Genomic DNA, 25233 nt, shown 5'->3' with positions numbered 1-25233 from the left:
GGAGATTATAAAAATTCTGTTGTCATTCCCTTCTTTCCATCAATTAGCTATAAAGTTGCACATATTTTGCAGAAATTTAACTTTCGGGTTGTTTACTCTCCCATCAATAAAATTCCAACTTCTATACTCAAGGACCCCATTCCGGATATGAATTCCTGGGGTATTTATAGGATTCCTTGCCAGTGCGGTTTAATTTACATTGGCCAAACTAAGAGAGCCTTAAAATTTCGCGTCAAAGAACATGAGGCATATGTTAGAAAAAAGGAAACACAGAAGTCTTCTGTTGCTCAACATTGTTGGTCCGAAAATCACACTTTCAATTTTTCTGCTGCCAAAATTATTCATAAAACATATTCCATTGGAGAACTGGATTTTCTAGAGGCATTTCACATTCATAAAAATCTTTCTGTTCTAGTTAACGATCCTAATTCCAATCCAAATTTGCCTTCGGCTTTTAGAGAAATTATGTTTTAGTTCTGGTTTCGCCAACAGATGGCGCCACTTGCTTATTCTTGTCCAGGCTTTCTTACCTTATCTAAACATTATTTCCTATCTTGTTCATTTGCGGTTTTGCAGCTGAAGATGATGGTTCGGTAAAACCATCGAAACTAGTCCTGTGAAAATTTTGTAAATTAACGCTGATTTTTGTTGTTTGACTTCTGAATTAGTAAAATAAAAGTGTTTCAATAAATTTTAAATGCCTCATACTAAATACACTCATGTCCATAAATTAAGGATAATTCGGAGTCACGTGTAAATCGAACTCTAAAATAAATATATCACCTGTAAAATCACTACACACATCTTCAAGAATCATATGCAAATTTCAGGAAGTAACCAGATGACACCGATGGTACGTCACAATGACGAGAGTGTAAGAGAGTGATATATAAGGAATACAGGCAAAGAAGTAAAATTGTTCGCAGGCGCTTTATAAGCATTTCAGTGCAATAACCGAATAGTTATGACACAAAGGACGCATTTGGATGATTTTTTACGTGGTAGAATTATCGGCCGTTTGGAATGTGGGCGTACACAATTGGAAGTATCAGAGGAACTTGGAATTGCCCAGTGTCACCTCCAGGCTTTGGCAACGATTCCAAGAGGATGGTAATGTGAGTAGACGTTACAACACAGGTCGCCCCAGAGTTACAACGCCGAATGAGGACCGGTATTTGGCAGTTACTGCCAAAAGAAACAGGCGGAGCACAGCCTCAGACCTGTCTCGTCAGCTCTCTTCAGCCACTGGTACGACAATTTCAAGGCAGACCGTGTACAGAAGCTTAGGGCAGATTGGTCTATATGCTCATAGACCAGTCAGATGCGTTCCACTTACTGCAACTCACTGTCGCCTGCGGTTAGCCTGGAGTAGAGAGCATGCATTGTGGACACCGCAACAGTGGGCTTGTGTGATGTTTTCCGACAAGTCCAGGTTTAGCTTGCAGTCTGATTCTCGCCGGACTTTCATATGGAGAGCTCCAGGTACCCGTTACCACCAAAAAAAAATCATTGGACGACACCGTCACGGTGGTGCAGGAGTGCTCGTTTGGGGTGGAATTATTCTGGGTTCCAGAACTGACCTGCATGTTCAAATTGGAACCATGACAAGCCAAATCTATCGGGACGTCATTCTGGAACAACATGTACGTTTATTTCGGGGCGCCATGGGCGCACAATTTGTGTTTATAGATGATAATGCCCGTCGTCACTGTGCAAACATCGTAAATGAATTCCTTCAATCGGAGGATATCACCCGTATGGACTGGCCAGCATTCTCACCGGACTTGAATCCAGTAGAGCACGTGTGGGACATGCTTGGCCGACGAGTTGCAGCCCGTCAACCTCCTCCTACATGTCTAACGGAACTTCGGAGAGCATTGCTTTTTGAGTGGTGTAATATCCCCCAAGATCAGATCGATAATTTGATACTCAGCATGCCTAGGTGTTGTATGGACTGTATTGCATCGTCTGGGAGACACAATGTATTAACAATCATACCAACCATGTAATATTGGTTTTTTGTAAATAGGTTTTTTTTGTAATTTGCTCCAGGGAGAAAAAATCGCTAATTTTTTTAATAATATCAAACATATAGCATCTTTTTTTGCTCTTTACCTTTTGTTTAATAAATAAGCTTTACAAATAAGTCAAATTTGTTTTGCTTCTAACTCTTCCTTTGCCTGATTTTGCATTATCCTTAATTTATGGACATGAGTGTATTTATTAAAAATATGTAACTAAGAATATCCAAAGTAAAAGAATTCAAATTTGTATTTGTTTTCTATCTGAAATATCTAAAGTTTATTACCTCCATGACATTTTTATATGCTACATATAGTGACACAAATGTATTGACAGCTAATGTTACATTTTCAGATTGATATTTATTTCAAGTAATTCCAACATGTTTAATTAATCATAAACAAATTAAGAAATAAACAAATTAGGAAAACTTTCAAAGTTTTAAGAAAAAACTTTAACGTTCTTGCTGACTTTTTAAAGATGCTAACTCTTCTTTCATGTATACCCACTTTATTATTACATCTTCTATAATTATGCAAACTTTGAGCGAAATTGACAAATCCAAGGCAATATGCTGTCTTTGCTACATAAAAATTTTAGAAGTAATGTGCAAGCTGAATGTTTTACTTCAGTTGTTATTACATTTGACATTCAGTAATATAGAAATATACTTCAAGAAAAAGTTTAAATTTGTTATTAATTTCTTCTGCTTTTCTTTCTTTTTTGTAAAGAATGTTTTTTGTATTTTAAGAATAAAACATATATTTACAAAACATCTGCCATATTTTGAATTTACATTAATATACATGGAAATATAAATATTACTTTATTAGCAGAGGTCTAAAAATTGAAATTTTTGTTATTAAGATTGAAAATATTTTTTTCAGGGTTTCAATTCAAAAGTGAGAACAATTGATGATGCAGATCAATTCATAGTAGTTAAAAAGGCTATGGATGTTACAGATTTCACTGTTGAAGAACAAGATGTACGTTTTCCCCCCTTTTTTATAAAGCATTTGTAATAAGAAAAGGGAAAATGTACAAAGTGACTTTTATTTTAATTTTAGGCAGTATTTGCAATTGTAGCTTCTGTTCTTCACTTGGGTAATGTCGGCTTTCTTGAAGAAGAGGGTCAAGCAGTTTTAGCACATGAGAAACCAATTCAAGCTATATCTAAGGTATGTTATGTTTTAATATATATATGTATACATTATATATATTTTATATATAATAAATATTATATATATATGTATATATATATTAAAAATGTATAGATGAAAAATTTTCTGTATTTATGTTTGTATCTTAGCATTTTTTCAGAAATGCTGAAGGATATTTTATGTATTGAATATTTCAAGAAAAGATAGGAAAAGTTCATTAAAATTCAAACATTTTCTTCTTAAGTTTATAATTATTTGTATTAATGTTAAATTTTATATTGTTATTAATGTATTAAAATGCACTATGTAAAATTATTAAATTTGGTTTTTCTGTACTAGTGTCTGTACTGATTATTAGTCTGGCATTGTTTTTCTTCCTCTATACATGGCAATCTGTTTCGTTTGAAAAATGTTAGATAATTGTGTTACCTTGGCGTAACACAACATCGGCATTACACATACTGGATGAAACGGACATGAGCTTTGTGCATACCTCTGTTGAAACATAAATAATTTTTGGTGATGTTACTGCTTTGTCTCATGAATACTTGCATTTTTGCAACATTTTGTTGGGGCTATGGATGAGCAGAAAGTACCATTATTTACACTACTGAAACTAAACTTCATTCGTTTCTTTTATGACATTTTAAAAAAAATCTCATCCAAATTTTTAGTTCTGTTTTCCTTTTTCAAATTTTGTTTTATTTATTTATCTTTTGACTGACTTTTAATCCATGCCATGAAAAAAAAAATCATCTTAATTTAAAATAATGTTAAACAACACCTATTAAAAATCCAAAAGACCAAATTTATTAATTCTAACATTGCTGGGTACTGAATGTTCATCTTATTAAAACAGTTAAAGCAAATACTAACTTTGTGATACTGAAAACTGGGTCTTTTTTTTTTTTTTTTTTTTTTTTTTTTTTTAAGTAGTACAGAAATTTTGAACAGATTTCTGCGCATATCCAAAATAAGAGCTCAGATCACATCATTAACCATCTGCATTTAATTAAGGAAAATTTAAGCAGCAAGACAAATTAAAAAATTGTGCAACAAAGTAGCTAAAAAGACTTTAGTCTTTAATTGTGGGAATTGTACATTTCTGCTTTCAACTGCTCTTTTTTTTTTTCTTTAAATTAGTATTATGCAAAATGATATATTTTAAAACTTTTTAAAATAAAGTTTTTACTTCATTAAATGAAAATGTATCTTTTGAAAGAAGTTTCAATATTGTGTAATTTTTATATGAATTTTGATATTTTAGCTGCTTGGATGTCCATCAGCAGTACTGAAAGATGCTCTTGTTAATAAGACAATTGAAGCTAATAAAGTATTAGTAAGTTGTCGATTTTCACTTTAATAACTTACAAAATAAAAAAAGGCCTATTCTATTTCATATATATATGTAATAAAAACAAGTTTAGAAGTACTGATGTAAGAACACCGAGATGTAGAAATGCAGAAATGCTGATGGTGAAGCACGTAGATAGCACATTAAAGGGGAAGAATTCTGATTGTGTAGAATGCTAAAATGTTGAATTCGTAATGTCTAAGAAACTTGCCAGTCGAGGAGGATTAAATTTCATTTTTATATAAATTGGCATTTGTGGCCATAATTAACTTGGCAGTGTAATCATGCCTATTCAGGAACATTTACAATTTTGATTCCATTGTAATAGAAAGAGAGCACACTGAAATAGCGTTATTGCAGGAAGATAAGCAGAAGCTAAAGTGTGCGATTATCCAATATAGAGGACTCGCAAAGAGAAAGAATTCGGTTTAGGTTAGAAAAGTTTCAGTTCTCAAATTATTGAGTTCAAGTTCTGAATGAGGTAAATCATCGGCATTATGCAAGCCATGTGACACTGATTAATCTAGAAATGGCACAGTCCAGAAAAGAGGTTATTATTATTTTTAGAATAGAGAGGAGATACCCAAATTAAAAATAAGCAATTAAGAGGCTACTTTAAATTATAAAGGTGATTTATATATTTTTTATCTTATATATTTTTTATTTATTTTATATTTATATATTTTTTATTTTATATATTTTTATATTTTTGCACACACACATATATTTAGTAATACCATCTTGAGAAAACTTATCTAAGAAACTGCTTGAAAGGATAGCACGTTTAATTGCATTAAAAATATATTTACATTTTTACAGATAAGTTAAACTGAATTGACTTTTGTGATACAATTTTATTTACGTCTTTATTGTCATCATTCTTTCACTGCGTCCAGAGTGTTAACTCATCTAACTGCCAACTGACAAACAAAAAACATTAAAAGAATTAAATGATGAGAAATGAGTGTCATTTGGTGTTCAATATTGGCATTACATATATACACTGGTGTGCAAAACTTAAGCAACAGCAGGGTTTTTTCCATAACTCCATGAGAAATCCACTGAGAGACATGAAATGCAGAAATGAAGGAGAGTATTATGTACGTAAAGGATGACAAAAGCATCGGAGCTGAAAAAGGAATACAATGCATATGGTATGGACTCAAACAAAAACAAGATTTATTGAATGCATAATATCGTGACTCATGATTGTCTATCCAAGAGGAAGAACAACAAGCAAATGTTCATTAATATGGGATATGCCCTCCCCTCACTGCAATGGTTGCTTCGCACCGTCTCCGCATACTCAGAACCAGCTGGTGCAACATTTCTTGCAGTAGGAGTGCCCATTCCTCAATCAGCATCTGTTCGAGTTGTTGGGTGTTCTCCGGAGGATGTAAGCGTGCTACAATGCGTCTCCCCAAAGCATCCCACACATGTTCGATGGGATTTAAATCTGGGGAGTACGCTGGCCAATCCATTCGAGTGATATCTTCACTTTCCAGTAGCTCCTCAACAGCAAGAGTCCGATGTGGTCGTGCATTGTCATCCATGAAAATGAAGTCTGGGGCAATGGCACCTCGGAACAGACGCACATGGGGAAGGAGTGCCTCCTTACAATAGCAATCCCCGGTTACAGACCCTCTGTCGAAAACGTGGAGCTCAATTTGCCCGTTGAGCATAATGCCTCCCCAGACAAGAACTCCAGGACCACCGTTATGGTGTCTTTCCTTGATGTTACTAGGATAAAACCGGGCTTCCGACCTCTCTCCAAATCAAAACGCGTTGAGAATCGCTTCTAGTACTGAACCGATTCTCATCCGTAAAGAGGACACAACTCCATTGATCAGTTGTACAGGTTTTGTGATCTCTGCACCACTGTAAACGGTGGCGTCGGTCGCCAACTTTCAACGGGAGGCAGCGTTCAGGACGGCGGGCGAATAGGCCCCCTTTGTGAAGGTGTCTGGCCACAGTAAACCGCGACACTTGTCGCCCCGTTGCTGAGCAATGGCGCTTGCTGACTGCTGTCGGCCTCTTTTCGCCTCCAGGACGATATATTGGTCATCCCCTGCAGTTGTCGTCCTCGGGCGGCCACCACCAACATTTCTAACAACTGTGCCTGTGGTTTGGAATGCTTTCCAAGGGCGCGAAATGACACTTTTGTTGATTCTGAACTCTGCAGCTACACTGGTGACAGTACACCCCTCTTCCAGCTTTCCGATCATTCTTCCATGTGGGAAGTCATCCAGGTGATTTCTTCTAGCCATATTTCACAAACTGACTCACTTGCACTTGCAGCGAATATGTTGAATTGGATCTCCGTCCTTCCTTTTATTCTACTCTAGTGCTGTGCACACTGACATCACGCGTTTTGTGTATTCTCACTTCGCCTCTGACGTTTCGTTCCTGATATTTGCATATGTATGACGTTTTTACTGACTTACATGTTCATTGTATTGATCTTCAGACCTCCTTTTCTGCAATTTCATGCCTATCTGCTAAATTATTACATTGTTGCTTAAGTTTTGCACACCAGTTTATATAAATATATACAAAGTAGTAAACAGTTCAAAACTTATTCCAGTTACTCGCTGATAGCAGCAGAAAGTGGTGGTAATAATGCAAAGTAAAATGATAAGTGCATTTGAAAGTCATCCCATATTCAGTTCAGAGTAAACCATATGCAAAAACCAAAAATAGAAGTACAGTGGCAAACTGCTAGAAATGGGGGCAGAATATGGCAAAACCAAAAAGGAAAATGAAATTTGCATCTTTTGCTGCATCATCATCAGGAAGTTGGTGCAAGGAAAGAAGTAAATAAATAAAGTTTAAAATTTAAAAATAATGTTAGAAAAACAGTCAAAGTAATCTCTATTTGTATCAGACCAGCTCCTACAAGCTGAAGTAAGCAGTGCCAAAAATGCAAAATTATAGCATCAAAAACAAATTGAAAAAATAGTTGTAGATAAAGCCCAAAAACAAAACTTGAAAAATTAATAATTTAATACATGGAAAAACAGAACAATACACAAATTTTTTAATCCAAAATTGGAAGAAATAACAAACAAGAAAATGTAAAGAAAGAAACTTGCCAATTCATCCCATTTCAGAATCTGCAAATAGCAGGAATAGTAATTTATACCTCCTTATTTCTAATGCTGAAACCCTAGGTATCATTAGGAGGGCGTTGCAACAAACCTCATTATTGAATAGGAAAATAGCCCCTGGAACATTTAGGAAGAATATCACCTGTAAGTAAAATTTAAAATTAATTTTGGCCCATGTAAAAATTAAAATGTTTCATAACAACATCTTTAAAATGTATTATGTTTATATTCAGTAAGTTTTAGTAAAATTTAGTAACTCTTTTTACTTTTTTATGTTTAATATAATTGTTTCCTAGTTTACTACACTTCTCTTGTTGTACGTTGCATCGGGGAATTTCTTTCATATTTTTCAAAATCGTAGATTCAAATATTATATTAATTTGTATTTTTTTTTCATTTGGCATAGAAGTTTTATTTTAAAATATGAAGGAGAGGAAATGCAATTAAATTGCAGTTATTAATAATTTTATGGAAAGAGATTCGCTTCCCTTGAAAAGTCGGGATTTTTCTACGAGATGAGCAATAATTAATCTTGCTTTTTATATGCTTTCTATTTTTCTTTTAAATTTGAGTTTTATTAATTTAATACATTTTCCACACTTTGCTTTCCACAGTTTAACAACAGTTATTAAGGTTTAACGTTTAAAATTCTCCGATTACATTAGTATTTATACTTCATTTTTTTAGGAGGTAATCAAAATTAATATTAATAATTAAAAGTTATATTTATAATCTTAGCAGCAGTAGCGCAGGATTTTAAGTCAATTTTTACTTTAATATGGTGTAATCTGTGATATCTAATTACTGTTATATGTTGATAGACCAATAACTTTGATAGTGGCTCAATTTGCATAAACATCTAAATGAGCTTGCTTATGAAGGAAAATTTTTGATTAAAAGTCTTCTATCAAATCACAAATGTAAATTTATGCATATTAAGATTTTTGGTACAATTCTATTATTGGGACCTATTAACCCATAGCAAAAATATATATGCAAAATCAATATAGCAAATGCGCCCATTTAACTACCATAAATTTAGATAATTTTATATTTTTAAGTTGCCATTGAAATATTGATTTAATTTTTTAATCGTTTTTTGATAATGCTATGGCTCTAACAATTTGAAAATCGGCCAAGGGCAGAATTTTTTCAAAGAAAAAGCATCATTTATGATAGAAAATTTTGCTCGAAGAACCATGTGACAAAATTGTGTTTTATCGATAGCTTAACAGCAAAATGGCGCTGCAGGAAAGAATCTTGTAATAAAGGGGAAAGGGTTAAGAATTTAGAATTCATTGTTTCCATTTTATTTCAATTCCTTTAGCTGGATTATAACAAAAATTATGGATTATTAAAAAAAGTGACGTTTGAAATTAGCCTTTCATTTAAATTAAAATAATATTATTTAATAGTTATTCACTGTTGTGTTTCCTTCCTTTTGTTAGATTTACCATAATTATTTTTTTGGCAGCATTGGCCTCAACAATAGTTTGGTGATTTTTTATGGCCCCGATAATAGAATTGTACCAGATTTTTTTTTAAACACAATTATAACCTCTGAATTTCCACAAAAAATATAGCTGTCAGAAGCTAGATAGAAATCCTAGTCACTTTAAATGAACTAAACTCTGAAAATTGGTTTTCTGCATAAATCATTTACTGATGGTGTATTAGTTATTAATGATTTAAATGTAAAATTTTATTCTTTTCCCATCGGCTTTGATATTGTCTTGATATCATGTACTAGGTTTTCAAGTTACTGCTTTTTTAAAATTTTATTTTTACATATTCATGCTTTTATATGTATATATAATGGGAAAAAAAAAAAAAAAAGATTTGAAAGGGGGGGGGAAAGATTTTTAAATACCTTCTATTAGTTGTTAAAAGAGGAGTTTGCATTTATAGAGCTTTTCAAATGTAATTTTATTATTCAGTTATGTCGGAAGTTGTGTGGATTAACTATCCATACTTCTCAAGATATAAAGATTACTTGTAAATTTCTTCTAAGTAATGTTTATTTTCTTTTAACTACAAGATGGATTATTGATATTTTTATTACTATTTTTTTTTTTTTTTTTTTTTTACTGCTGTGTAAATTTGTGCATTGTATTTTATAATGAAACTTAACATGAGCTATAAACTAAATGTGCATTATTATGTGTTTAAGTAGTATAAAATTGAACAGTAATAGTTGTTACCATTTATTAGTGCCCTAAAGCATCTTGAGAAAAATTTATGTAGGAAAAGTACACTTAAAATTTTTGAATTTTCCTTTCTTTTTCGTAGTTATTTTGTTATCTGAGATCAGAATCCTTTTTTAAAAGCTTTTTAACTTATAAGAAATAAATAAATAAAAAAAAAAGATTCACTAACCAAATGTTAAAGAGTAATTATTATATCATAACTCGATGATGGATTTTTCAAAGCTATTATTTTAATATAGAATAATGTGAATAAAGAGTTTAAAATGATATAAACTATTGTATACTCCCTTAAATGACAGAAAATTGAAAATGATTAAAAATGTAGTTTTGTCATAAATAAAAACTAAATAAAGAATTAATATGGAAATCAGATATATTTTTCTACTTTAAGGATGAAATATAAATAATTAATATTTTATTTGTACTTTTGTATGGGCAAGCGATATAAATATTAGCTTTTCTAATTTAACAAACATTTTAAATAATAAATTAGAAAAACATATTTCTAAGGTGCTTAGCAAATTATCTATGTAGTTTTAAATAATAGTAATTTTGACTGTTTATTAATAGTAAAAGCAAGCATCTTGTGCTGTTGTTCAGGAACTTTTAACTGAAAGTAGTGAGAAGAGGGTTTATTATTATGTTCAACCTGAAGAAAGGGATAGGGAAGAACTAGCTAGATAAATGAACTAAAATGAACAATTATGATATTTATATATCATAATTTATATATCAATTATGATATATAAATATCATAATTGTTCATTTTAGTTGTTAAGTACCAATACATTACTGCTAAATAAACTGAGTAGAATCTATCCTTTAAGTATTATCATTTGATTATATGTTTTTTGTACAAAAATTGATTCCCTGAAAACTTAAGTTTAAATTTTAATTCGGATTTAAATTTTGTATTGCCCTACCATTTTAAAAATTATTTAAAAAATATTTTTGATACATACACATTTTATACAAATGTTATATTTATGTATTATCAACTACACAAAATTTGAAGTTCAATCTGTATATTTATTTGGCAATCTTTAGAGAATTGTTTAACTATTGAAAAGTATGATATTAAATTTGTGTAATATTGTTTTCTTTTTTAGATTCAGAGTCCATTAAATAGAGATCAAGCTATTTACGCTAGAGATGCGTTGGCAAAAGCCTTGTATGAACGCCTTTTCACATGGCTTGTGGCTAAATTAAATGCTTCTTTACAATCAGGTGTAAGTTTTCATGTTCAGACTTACAATGTTAAATACATATTTTGAGTGAAGTCTTTGCTTTTTATTTTCATTTAGAAGTGCATAAGTGATACTTCTCCATGAGCAAAGTAGTGTAAATTTTATACATTATTTGTAAGTTTGTACTTAATGTGATATTTTAAAACCATATAATATTTTTCAATGAATTATTTACTATTTTTTAAAATTACTTATGCATACCAATTTCTATAATATTTTAGTAAAATTATTGTATGGGTGTAGTGATGATGCAGAACTTGTTTTACAGTGCACCTTATCTATTTCAAAGTGGGGCTTGTTTCAAAGTGCATGATATTTACATTTAACCATAAATTTTGCAGTTATATATATTTTTTTCTAGTATGGGCTCCTTAGAAGTAATTACAGGCTAAATGTCTAATCCTTTTTGCATTGTTTTGATGATTTATACAATTTAAATATTGCATATTTAGTAGATACAAGTTTTCCCAGTAACTATTACTTTTTTTCCCAAATTTTACAGTATTTGAGATAAGATACAATATCTTTTCAGTGTACAATTTTGGAACATTTGAGGTTGTAAATTTCTTTATTGTTGCTGCTTGGGAAACTATATATATTACTAAGAAATAATTAAACTGAAATGGGGTTTAACAGTCTGACAGAAAGTCTGTGCATCAAAATTGAAACAAAAACAAAACAACTCGGTAGAATAACATAATAAAAATAATATAACAAAATTTTGACAATTCTGGTCTTTTTCAAGGAGCAATCAATGAATTTTCAGCAGAGCCATGTTTCTGAATTATATGTGAATGATTGTAAATTCTTGAAATAATTCAAAAGTGTCAAATAAAAATTAAAAAATTAAATTAATTCAGAATGAAATTTTAAATTATCCAGATGTAATTCAAATACGTGGTTCTAATAAAAATTCTTTATGTACTTGAAAAAGACCAAAGAATTTTCAACAATTTGCTATATTTTATGTTAATGACTTGTTTTTTTGTTTCAGTTTGGATGCAAGTATTTCCTGTTAGACTATTTAACCTCTTGTTTTGATTGAATTATTAGTTCTTGATTATTTTATTAATTTCGCAACATATTGTATGATTTTTTTAGTAGTTTGTAATCTTAATTTGAAATTTCTAAACTTTTGTTTATAATACATATATTAGATACATTTATTCAGTTTGCTTCAGAAAGTTTTTCTGTTAGGTATACTCTTAAGCATATGTAAATTTTTCTTCATAATTTTGATATATTGTTGTGAATTCAACATTAGTGACTGAAATATGCTAGTGGTTATAAACTGAGCCTTAGCATTCAGTGCAATTACTGTATATCTATAAACTTAAAATAAATGTTCAAAGCATTAAAAAAAGGGGGGGGAAGCATGCTAGTATTAGAGAAATTTATAATTCTGAAGAGAGATTTTAAAAAAGTCTGAAACAAAATCTCTCCTAAAGAAGCAATGTCAGAATGAAATAGAAATTTAATGTTTGAAAGAATTAATATAAATGGGAATTAGATTTTTTAGTATTTTGCTAGCTCTGCAGAACCTAGTAACTGATTATTAATTGTAAAATTTGTAAATGAAGCTTGTTTTGAAAATGATCCAAGATTTCAAAAACTGTTTCAGTATAAATTGTAAATGTGAAATGTTTATATGTAACTGTATATACAGAGAGAGAGACACACATGCACACACACACAGAGCAAAATTTAAAAGCATTAACACGATGCAAGAAAGAAAAGGAAACAAAGGGCAAATTAAGATACAATGACAGGCCAAACAAATATTAATTTAGAAGTCAAACAACAAAAATCAGTGTTATATTTTCACAAGACTAGTTTCCATGGTTGTACCGAACCATCATCCTCAGCTGCAAAAGCGCAAATGAACGAGATAAGATATAATGATGAGATAAGATAAGAAAGCAGTCTGGAAAGGAGGTAAGCTACTGGCACCATCTGTTGATGAAACTAGAACTAAAACATAATTTCTTTAAAGGCTGAAAGCAAAGATGGATTGGAATTAGGGTCGTTAACTAGAACAGAAAGATTTTTTTGAATGTGAAATGCCTTTAGAAAATCCAGTTCACCAATGGAAGATGTCTTTTGAATAATTTTGGCAGCAGAAAAATTGAAAGTGTGATTTTTGGACCAACAATGTTGGGCAACAGAAGACTTCTGTGTTTCCTTTTTTCTAACACATGCCTCATGTTCCTTAACACAAAATTTTAAGGCTCTCTTAGTTTGGCCAATGTAAAAATTAAACCACGCTGGCAAGGAATCCTGTAAATACTTTGAAACTTTAAACTTCCTGTTATGGTTCCGCACATAGATGATACTTTTTTTCTGTTTGAAGGTAATAAAGATGATTTAAATAAAGTTCTTTCAACAATGAATTCCATTGAATTTGAGACTTGCAATTCTCTTCCCTTTCTCGACATTCTGGTTACACATAACACATCCAACTTCAGTACTACTTCAGTTTACTGTAAACCTTCATCGGTTTGCCTTCCACCACACTTCAAATCATGTCATCCGACTAAACAAAAGTTAGCTTCATATTATTCCTATGTTTTCCGTGCTGTTCAAGTTTGCTCCTCGAAACTATCCCTTGATGAACTAAATTATTTAAAAGCCATAGCTATTGACAGGGTCTTTTCACCCAACATTATTAATCAAGCAGTTAAAAAATTATCATCTCAACACACCAAAAGGCACACTCTTTGTTTTAGGAGATCATAAAAATTCTGTTGTCATTCCCTTCTTTCCATCAATTAGCTATAAAGTTGCATGTATTTTGCAGAAATTTAACTTTTGGGTCGTTTATTCTCCCATCAATAAAATTCCGAGTTCCATACTCAAGGACCCTATTCTGGATATGAATTCCTGGGGTATTTACAGGATTCCTTGCCAGTGTGGTTTAATTTACATTGGCCAAACTAAGAGAGCCTTAAAATTTTGTGTTAAGGAACATGAGGCATATGTTAAAAAAAAGGAAACACAGAAGTCTTCTGTTGCCCAACATTGTTGGTCGGAAAATCACACTTTCAATTTTTCTGCTGCCAAAATTATTCAAAAGACATCTTCCATTGGTGAACTGGATTTTCTAAAGGCATTTCACATTAAAAAAAATCTTTCTGTTCTAGTTAACGACCCTAATTCCAATCTATCTTTGCCTTCAGCGTTTAAAGAAATTATGTTTTAGTTCTGGTTTCATCAACAGAGGGCACCAGTAGCTTATCGCCTGTCCAGGCTTTCTTATCTTATCTAATCATTATATCTTATCTTGTTCATTTGCGTTTTTGCAGCTGAGGATGATGGTTCGGTAAAACCATGGAAACTAGTCTTAATTTGAAACTTAATTTGAAAATATAACACTGATTTTTGTTGTTTGTCTTCTAAATTAATAAAGGGCTAATATTATGAAAGCTTAAAATTTTCATATCATGGGCTTATAATAACTTGGAAAAGAGTAGGCACTCAGTTAAAAAAAGTATAGTCAAGAGAAATAGTTCAGTAAATACATATTTACAAATAAAACTATAAATCCTTTTAATTTATCCTTCTCTTATTTCAGTTTCCAGATAAAAAAAGTCAGATTTTGTGTTTTTCCTTTTCTTTTTTATATATTTCTGTATTTCTATAAAGTGTTTCTTCTGGTTTAAATACACTGAGTTGATAGTTTTATTTACAATTAATATTTAAGCAGCATTTTGCATGGAAATGATATGGGATATTTGTTGTAAAAAAATTTCTATATTATATATATATATATATATATATATTCTAGTAAATAAATTAAACTATAATTTTTAAAAGAAGAATAAAATGCGTAAAACAAATAAAAATTATTGATAGTTATTCAAAAAAACTTAACATCATAGCTAGAATTTTAGAAAATTATTTTATGTGTCATTTAAGTGCCTGATTGAATATTGATTTTAAATTAATGTATTATATATTTATGCTTATTTTTACTAATACCTGTGTCATTTGTTATTTTTAGACTAAAAAGAGGAAGACTTTAATGGGCCTGCTAGATATTTATGGTTTTGAAATATTTGAGAAAAACAGGTGAAATAATTCTGAACCCTTTAATAATGGAACAGTAGAGAAAAGGGTTGAGGAATATAATCTTGAATATTTTATATTGTAAAAATAAAATTAGGAATTCTTTTGTAAATGTTTCTATGCACTCTTAATATAGTTTAAAATTGAGCCTTTTTTTTTAACAGCTATTAATGTTCTTTCTAGCAAGTGATTATAATACTTACTCACTTGACATTCTATTACAAAATTTTATGAGTTTTTTAATTGGTAAATTGTAATGCTAATAAATTTTTCAAATTGTTATTTAATAAGGTTTTTACATTATTCTTAGCTATTGTTTTTAAAATGAAGTTATGTTGAAGTAAATATGTTATTGAAACTGATTAAAAGTAAAGTAGAATTCTAGAAGTTTTAATGACATTAAAAGGTTTCTCTAATCTAAATATGAGAAATATTGACAAGGCATTCTAATTGCTTGTAAGGAACTGGAGCAGGAAAACTTGCAAAAGGATCCCTCTTTTATTTTTGATTGCTTTAAAAAACATAAAAAATGAACAGGCATTTGCATACAGTACATACATTCTGCTCAGTAAATACACATATATTCATATACAGTACAAAATCCGAGATCCGGACTCGTCGGAACTTTGTCGATTCCAGATTTGGGATTTTTCTGGATATTAGATCATCAGTTTAAATCTAGGAAGATGGCATATAGAAATTAAAAAATTAAAAATATGAAATTCTGATTTATGAAATGATGAAGCATTTATGGTCTAAAGGGTATTAAAATTAAAAAAAAAAAAAAAAAGGCTTAATATTTGTTTACTTCATTAAACATTTCTTTCAATGTAAGTTGTTTAAGTTGCTTCTTTTTTTGTGCTAATACTTTTCCTTTTCTTCTGCTGACAGACATAATTTCTTGTTGAGTTACAAAGTTCCATTGTTCAAGTCCTGTAATTGCTGTGTCAAGAATTCCAACTAACTTGTCAATTGAAATTTTTTCATTTTCAGCAAACTCTCTCTCTCACTTTCTTCAGTATCGGTAGCGGGTTTTTCTGGATTTAGAACCATACTACAGATTTTACTGTCCGTTAATTGGTTGATGATTGGGGCATTATCATCACAGTGAAAAACTTCTGTTATATTATTTTCATTTATTACCAGTTCTCCATATTTCTTTACAAAATACATTAATTGGAAAATTCAGTTTGCGATATCCGAAAACTTTCAGATTCGTGGCTATCATCTTCATCATCCTTACCATGAAATAATGGTAGCTGGCCATACATTATGCCAAGCATTAAGTATCTGGAGATACATCCTCCCATGTTCTTGCAATGCTCCACACAGCAGCTTTTATGCAAAAATATTAAAAAAAATTCTTGAACAGTCTTGTCATTATTCAAATTTAACATGGATTTTAAAAATGCTACATTATGTTTGCATTTCACCGCATGCTGTATTACTCCTGCACCATAGGCTGAATGATGGACGCACAGTTTGGAGGAAAGAAATAGTATAGATATATTATTATCTTTCGCTAAAACTTTAAGTGAAGTATGAGCCGAGCAGTTGCCTACAATCAGGACAATTTTTGCATCTTCAGGTAAAGGAACCGATTTGAAATGTTGCCGATCTTTGGGTATGAAACGATTTTCAAACCAATCATTCATTAATGCTTGCGTCGTCCATGCTCTTTTATTTTCGCAATATATAACAGGGAAATTCTTAAATTCTTTAAATGCTCGATCTCAGGTATTTTTTCCGATTAAGAAAAGTTTACATTTGTGCGTTCCTGCAGCATTTGCACATGCTAAAATTGTTAGTTTCGGTTTGGAATCTTTGACACCACTTAGAGCCTATTCTTTAGAGTTCGCCTAGGTATTTCATGGTAACATATTGCCAAAGTACACCAGATGAAATTTGTTCTGGAGATATTTTTTCACTATTAATAAGTTTAATGAATTCATCTGCAAATAGTTCAGCAGCTTCAAGCTTTTTCACTTGAAATTTTTAATTGCTTTATACCATGCCGATTTTTAAATTTGGTTAACAAACTGGCGAGTATGTGCACTCAGTTTTTAAGTTCAAGTCTTCATGAAATATTTTGGCTAGAGCCATTAGCCATGTATCTGTCAATAGCACGCCCTCGCTGCAAATCTGTCTGAGCCATTAAATCATACTTTGTTATAATCATCAATTCGAGCATAACAAATAATTTTTCTGTTATTCATTCAGAGTGGGGTGTCAGAATCACAATAAATTCCTTTTTCTGTGTTCTTATGTCATATACAGTTGATTTTCCAATGTCATACTATCGCATATTTTCCAGACGGATATACTTTTATCCATTTTTCGTAGCAGTTCCACTTTTTGTTTAAAGGACATTAAAACATGCTTCCATTTTGTAAAGCCTTTTGCAGCTCCAGAATTAGAATTCTGCCACCGGTGCGGCCATACGAGCTCTGGCACCGGTTCTGGGTGTATGTGAATAACAAATCAGTTATTTTTAATTCATATAGCACTAAATGTAATCTTTTTGTCTATGAGTATCATTAACAAAATTTGTTTTTACCATATGGAAAGAAATTTTTGTTAAATTTTTCCTTGTCAACATTTCTTGGCACATTTAACTTAAATCTGTAATCGTTACCAAGCGTAATGTCAACATAAAAGGTTACCATACTTTTTGCTATTTAATTAATAATATAAAAAAATTATTTAGGCATTGCTGCATGAGTCATTACTCAAGTTAGGTGTTGATAAAACATGCATTGATGAAAGCAAAATATAATAATGATTCGTCAGGTTGATGTCAGGTATATATAATACAGGTATGAAAGTTTTCCGCATTTTCACGGAATTCCGCTTTTTTGAACATCACCCGGGCTGTTTCTGAGATCGATGCAGAACTGTTGAGAAATCGCGACTGGCAAAACGTGGGGAGGGGGTAAATGGAGGACATGCTCTCTCTCTTCCTCTTTTCTTTGTAAAAAAACTTTACATCATGCCATTGTATAATATTACGCCGGGTTAGCGATCAAACACGCGCACCCCTTTTTGCGAACTTTTCGAGTTTACCCGAGCCGAGATCGGGAAATACGTTGTTTCACATCAAGGCGAAGTAGGTGGGGCTTATGTGGAAAGGCGTAACTAGATGCGTACGAATATCCAATCAAAGAAGAGCAAGCAACCATCAAACGAGAGCTGACTTCAATAATTTCAGCGATCGGTGCTGGCGCCATCTGTCGGACATACGAATAACCACTTGCATTCTCCAATACACAAAACTATGTAAAAATTTAAGGAATGCTCATAAACTCTACAAAGAAGAGCTAGAGATAGAAAAGGAGGAGTGAGAATCTAAAAAAAAAAAAAAAAAAAAAAAAAAAAAAAAAAAAATTAAACATTGCAGAAAATAAAGAAGAAAATAAAAAAGTATCAATGGATTGTATAAAAGCTGCTGAAAAGAAATTGAGACAAGCTCGCAAACGGAAATTAGAAAAGTTGGCTGCAAAAGTAGCAAAAAAGAAAAAGCCTTTTCCTTAAAAATTTTTAATCAGGATTGAGTGATACTGAGACAAAATAGCTATTTTTTGTATTCCTCCTTTAACTATATGTTATTTTGTAACTATATTATCCCATATGACTACTTTTTCTGGTCTTATATAAAGTATTGTTTATTGAGCTAAAAGTGAAGGTAATTGAGATGTATAGTAACAGTTATATATATATGTATTTTATCTCTAAAACTTGCCATTGCTTGAAAATGGGCAGTAATATATAACATAAATATGTATATTAGTGTGTTGTAATGTTGTGTACAGTATTCATTTATCAACTGTTAAATTAAGTTACATAAAGAGCATCTTAAAAAAGGTTAATTCATTACAATCTGTTGGTGATTTATTGATTTTTTTTACAAGATAAAATTAATAACAAAATAGTAAGTACAAGTATTATTTTAGTTTAATTATATGTATATGTTTAATGCTTTTTATATTAAAAGGTTGATATTTTATTAAAATGTGTTTTTTTTAGGTTGCGCATGCGCAGTTAGTTTTTGTGCAATTTTGTGTTCGCACGTTGTTCAGCTTTTTCTTTGCCAACTTGCACTTTCATGCCTGAAAATATTAATAGTGTAAAATCAAAGATAATGTTTTGGTTTGAGATGTATGCCATGCAGATACACAACTATGGAGCCAAATTAATGATCACACAAATTTATGCCAAGACGATTGTTTCTTGAATAACAAGGTATTTTATTTAGTGCCGAACTGAATTTAAGAATCGGAACTCTCCACATGTTTTATTATTGGGGGGGGGGAATCAAATGTGCATGCATAAAGCATACCAAAAAAAAAAAGGTTGTTGGTGGCTTTGAGGTCCAGATTTTAGATCATTCCGGATTTTGGACGTCCAGACTTTGTATTATATATGTATTTACTGCGCACAATGTCAGTACTGTATGCAAATTCCTGTTCATTTAAATGCATGCACACATATATATTTGCTACATGCAAATTATATTAAGGCATTTTTTTCTGCATATTTATTTAAAAAATTTAAGATTTTTCATTTATTTTTCAAAGCAACTTTATCATTGTTATATAGCTTTTTAAAGTTCATTTTTTGATATATCATGTAACTATATATAATAATTTCATGGTTGCAGTTTACTAAGAATATTATTACTTGTAGCTTTGAGCAGTTCTGCATCAATTATTGTAATGAAAAGTTGCAGCAATTGTTTATTGAACTCACTTTGAAATCTGAGCAAGAAGAATATAAAAAAGAAGGCATTGAGGTATTCACACTTTTATTTACAAAGCTAAACAGTTTTTATCTTATGTATATTTTTGATAGAGCTTTCATTTTTCTAATTTTGTTTTCATTTTGAACAGTGGGAGCCAGTTGAATATTTCAATAATAAAATAATTTGTGATCTTGTAGAAGAACGGCATAAAGGGATTATTGCTATTTTAGTAAGTATGAATATTATTTTATGTATAAATTTATTTTAATTTAAATGTCTTAAAATTTAGATACTAATTATTACAGTGACTATTAAAGTTATATTTGATATATGAATAGTATTTGTATAAGAGTATAATAAATAAATCCTTATTTTAATTTGTAATAGCCTCATAAATCTTCTGTTTAATTTGATCATTCCCTCTATCTATCCTAAATTTAGTAACATGCTTTTAATATCTTTTTTCATTTTGCCAATTAAAAATAAATTTTTATACAATGTTCATGATGTATGTATTTATATAACATCAAGAATAAATAAGTCTTTTAACCCATAATAATAAATTTTGCAAACCTAAAGCTTAATTAACTAATAGAAACAAAATGAAATAATGACTGTATTATTCTTAGCCTAATCTCTATATTGTAAATTATGCATATTTGATCTTGTTTGCTGTGCTGCTAACATATAATCCATCACTTATTTTTCTTACTTCATGCATATTATAAAAATGCAAAAATTGGTTAAGAATGGGTGTGCAGATTGTGGTAACTTAGGTGTGTTATCAGAATGTTTTGTCTAGAATAAATAAGTTTTTTAACCAACTGTGACTGCAAGTACATTTTTATGTGTCAGTGACATCATATTCTATGTCATAAAATTTCCAAAAGTTTCTTCGTATTTATATATTGAAATTACTTTTGCTCACTATAATATAAATAATATATACTATAAATAATGTAAATAAAAAATTATACTATAAATATATACTGTAAAGACAGAAAAAAATAAAAAATATCACTGTGTTGTGTTAAATGCAAACAGTTTTGCCAGTTGAATTACATATATGTATACTAAGAAATTAAATATCTAACAAAATTTTGACAATAGACCTTTAAATTTCTAATTTGAATTAAATGACAATCTTTATCACTTCTACACTGACGTCACTCTTTCCCTGCAGTATTCCATAGTGTTGTAAGCTTTTATCCAATCATTATTTAGAACTGAAACAAAGAATTTTCAAGTATAAATATTTCAGTATGTAAATACTTCAAGTAATATTTTAGTACAATAAGAGCACAGCTGTCTGGAAGGCTTGGATATGCCAAATGCTGGATACATAAAAATTCTGGATAGTTGAGTATGTAAAACTGCAGTTCATGATTTTAAAGCCAAATGAATGAAAAATTGGAATATGAAAAATTGGAAATGAAAAATTGGAATAATAAAAATCTGTTATTCAAATTATATATATATATATATATATATATATATATATAAAGTCATCCTATTTGTGATCAACTTGAATATCTGAAGCCTATATACAAAGTTAAGCAAGATTTGGGAAAATGTCATGTTTCAGACATAGATTAATGTATTTTCTAAGGCCACAAACATGTTGATATAAAACATCTTAATAAGGAAATCTTGTCAAATATAAAAGCTGGCAGAGATCCTTAAAATTTAGACTTATCATTCCAGCAGAAGTTTGAAAAAGCAGACTGCTTTTTATTTTAGGCATACAGATATAGCATGTAAATTGCTTATAATTTTTTTGCACTACTGTGGTATTGTTTATATATATTCAAATAAAGTTATTTATTCATGCCCATTAATGCACATTTTTCTCAATGCCCCAGAATATTGCAACCTTGAAATTTCTCTATCGCATGCTGTTTCACAGAAGTCAGTTTTTTAATCTTTTTTTTTTCAATATGTGACAGAAAGATAACAAGCAATCATTTTATATCTCCCTGTACAGAAACTAAACTAGCTTAATATAAAACTAAGGCAAAGATCTTATAATTTCAATTATCCATAACTGATGCTAAATCGCACTGTTTGGTGTTATTTTTCTTTGACCAAAATGATCTGATGTGTGTCTATGGGAAGTGTTCAGTTTCAAGGACACTTCTTGGAACAGTAACAATAGATACAATGGTGGGAGTGAGCACATAAGCAAAATCTTCTGAAAGAGAGCTGTATAAATGTCCTTACATTTTAGATGTTTTAAGATAGATTCTGAGTAGTAGTCTGATACATGTTTTATAAAGTCTTTACACATCTCTAATTTGTATAATTTTTCACTCAAAAAACTTTATGTATAAACATACTATATTTAAAATGTTTAAAGTGTGTTATTATCAAATGGACACATTCCATATGATATTCCTAATATTAAATGTTACTGTTATTCTTTGAATTGTGCATCACATTGCAAACGTATCATTTTTCAAATTTCTTATATTTAATTTATAAATTTAGGCAATTTCACATTGTTTTGCTTTTTAGACACAAGTAGTTGAATTATATTAATCTATTTTACTTCTTGGAGTAATCTTTGCTACTCTTATTTTTTATTGAATTTTCATAATTTAAAACTGTAATGAAATTTTAAAGGATGAAGAATGTCTTAGACCTGGTGAGGCAACAGATGCAACTTTTCTCTCAAAGCTGGAGAATGGAGTAGGAAAACATCCTCATTTTATTTCTCACAATACTGCAAGTGGCAAGTTAAGGAAAACTATATCTCGAAATGTAAGTTGTTTTGTTTTTCCTGTATGCGTACCTTGATTATTTACAAATTTAAACAATTTCTCCTCAGATCCTCCACTGTTGCATTAGACATTAGGTAAATAGTCCTTGAGTGCTTTGCTTATAGATATTCCAGTAAACTCGTTTTTATTAGTGTGCAGTTCATATTGCTTGTTGTTAAAATTTGTTTTTGAAATTCAAATAAGTTATAAATTTAAAAATGACGTATTTTATAAAATCTTTCAAAAAGGATTTATTATTGCTCAATACTGAAATCTCCTTCGCTCTCCTTCTAAAAATTAATTTGTTCTTGTTTTACACTAACTAGTAGATATTAGACTCCAGGGATTATGACGGTATTTTACCGTGGGAGGTCTGTAAGCTCTGAGACATTAATCACAGATTATTTAAGACGTTGAGATTCAAATCTAATTTTTTTCATCTAGCTTTTCTCGACATACCATTTATCTTCTAATTATGTGTTTTTCGTATATCTTTGGAGATATGCATAATATTTTTTTAATCATTGATGCATTTTTTTATGCACTGTGCAGTAGAATTTAATTACTTGTATATTGAAATGAGAACTGCACTTATTCCATCTTATTTATAAGATGGAATCTTTTGTATACGATATATCAAAGTTTAATAGTTCAACTAGAAAAAAAAAATCAGTAACTATTGGATATCATCAGAAAATATTCAATTGGGCATTATTTATTTTTCAAAGTTTATGCACAGTAGTAAATAATTGTAAAATATTGTTATATTGCTGGCTATCCAAAATATGGCACACTGAAGAATAACAAGTATCAAATCCATGTTTACTAGATAAATAATATAAGAATGAATTAAAATTACAACTTTTTTCATCTTGTAGAACATGAAGAATTCAGTATTTTATGTAGCCACCATAATAAGCAATAACTACTGTGACAGACATTGGCATTGAAAGAAAGTCTTTAGATGTATGCTTTAGGTGATATTATTCCATGCTTTTTCCACATGTTGCCAAAACATGTCCCATGAGCCACATATCAGGACAATGGGCAAGACAAGGCAGTAATACTACCTAGTGGTCAATGAAAAATTGTTGAATGTTGCATGTCACATTCAGTCACACTTTGTTCTTTTGAAACTTGGTTACAGACAAACCTTGAAAGCAAGAGAGGACAAGCTCCAAAACTTCAGAGATGCTGCAGGATTGTTGAGTGTACTGGCATAGTAGAAAGGTGCACAAGTTAAATCTAATGTCATCCACAGCAGTGACTCCAGGTAATAGACTGATAGGGTGAAAAATAATAAAAGGTTGTGATGTCTGTCATGTATACTGTCAATGATCTAGGCATGATGCAGATTTTAAGGGGTCCATGACACTTAGCTGACAAGACAGTTAGCTGACAGGACACTTAGCTGACAAGACAGTTAGCCGACAGGACACTTAGCTGACACGGACAATTAGCCAACAGGTCATTTAGCCGACACATCATTTAACCGACCAGGACAGTTAGCCGACAAGGACTCTTAGTTGACAAGACATTTAGCCAATGCAGAGAATTAGCTGTCAGGACATCAAGCTGTGGGACATTTAACTGTAGAGACATTTAGTCAACAGGACATTAAGCTGACATGTACCCAATAAATACTTAAACTTACTATCAGTTACAAAATTTTTCAACTACTCCGTAAGTTCAATATTTAAGTAATTTTTTTCACCTATCAGTAAAGTTTATTTTTAGGCTCTTAAAGATCCCATTTGTAATTTTAATTCTTGTGTAATTTAGCATAGTTTGATATATTGTGCCGTTTGGTGTATATTGGCCAAATTGAAAAACTGTTGAAATTTCTCGTTGGGGAATATGAGTTAATTTTCAAAAAAAAAAAAAAAAAAAAAAAAAAAAAATTTTTTTTGGCAGAGTACGAGGGTCACTTAATTGCATTTTAATATGGGATCTGCAAAAATTGCCCATGAAGCTTCTTCATTTAATCAACTGTGTTCCTTTGAACACTTTCAAATCATTAATAATTTTTCTTGCTTACTTAATGATATTAATTTTCCAATCTCACTCTTCCTAATGCTTTCAAATATCTAATACCTTTACATTTCATTTCTCTTTTGCTCAACACATCATGCTACATTCCTTCCCTTATATAATCGTTTTGCTCGTCCCACTACTGAAATTTCCTTTCCCTGTCATGAACAATCTGAATAATGCAATAAAATATTATTATTTTTGAATTATGCTTTTTATAAAAATTTTGGCAGTGAAGGATTAGTTTAGCAAATATATTTCATTTTGTTATTAAAAACAATTGAAAAAGAGAATTTTTAAGACAAGCAAAGCTTTACATTATTTGCGACCTCTATAATAAGAAGGTCATGCCACCACGATATATATATGATGCCTTAAAGTGTAAATAGCATTCTGAGGGTGTAAATGGTATTTCAGGGGAAAAAAAAAGTAGTTCCAGTGTGGCGAGGAGTAGGACGAATCACACTCTACTTCCTGTGAGGGAAAGGAAATTTCGGTTAGAGTAGACTGAAGGGTACCCCTCGTATTATTGCGAAGTTGTTG

At 30.6% G+C, this 25233-nt stretch overlaps 1 protein-coding gene across 5 annotated transcripts in view; it reads left to right on the top strand.

Moving 5' to 3' along the window:
* Positions 1 to 25233, top strand: part of Myo61F (unconventional myosin 61F) — a 225143-nt gene that overhangs the window by 132929 nt on the left and 66981 nt on the right. For all 5 annotated transcript variants that reach the window (XR_015042187.1, XM_035351277.2, XM_035351276.2 and 2 more), the window contains exons 7-14: positions 2910 to 3008; positions 3090 to 3200; positions 4450 to 4521; positions 10960 to 11079; positions 15098 to 15165; positions 19846 to 19951; positions 20049 to 20129; positions 22523 to 22660. Coding sequence is in view for 4 of the 5 variants with exons in the window: in XM_035351277.2 (XP_035207168.2) it covers positions 2910 to 3008; positions 3090 to 3200; positions 4450 to 4521; positions 10960 to 11079; positions 15098 to 15165; positions 19846 to 19951; positions 20049 to 20129; positions 22523 to 22660 (795 nt within the window). In the remaining variant the exon portion in view is untranslated. The remainder of the gene's footprint in view (positions 1 to 2909; positions 3009 to 3089; positions 3201 to 4449; positions 4522 to 10959; positions 11080 to 15097; positions 15166 to 19845; positions 19952 to 20048; positions 20130 to 22522; positions 22661 to 25233) is intronic.

This window comes from Stegodyphus dumicola, chromosome 7, assembly GCF_044657685.1.
Source record: "Stegodyphus dumicola isolate Sdum_Otavi_A_Nest chromosome 7, ASM4465768v1".
Taxonomy (NCBI): domain Eukaryota; kingdom Metazoa; phylum Arthropoda; class Arachnida; order Araneae; family Eresidae; genus Stegodyphus; species Stegodyphus dumicola.
The sequence above is the reverse complement of the archived record's forward strand: the minus strand, read 5'-3'. Positions and strand labels throughout refer to the sequence as shown.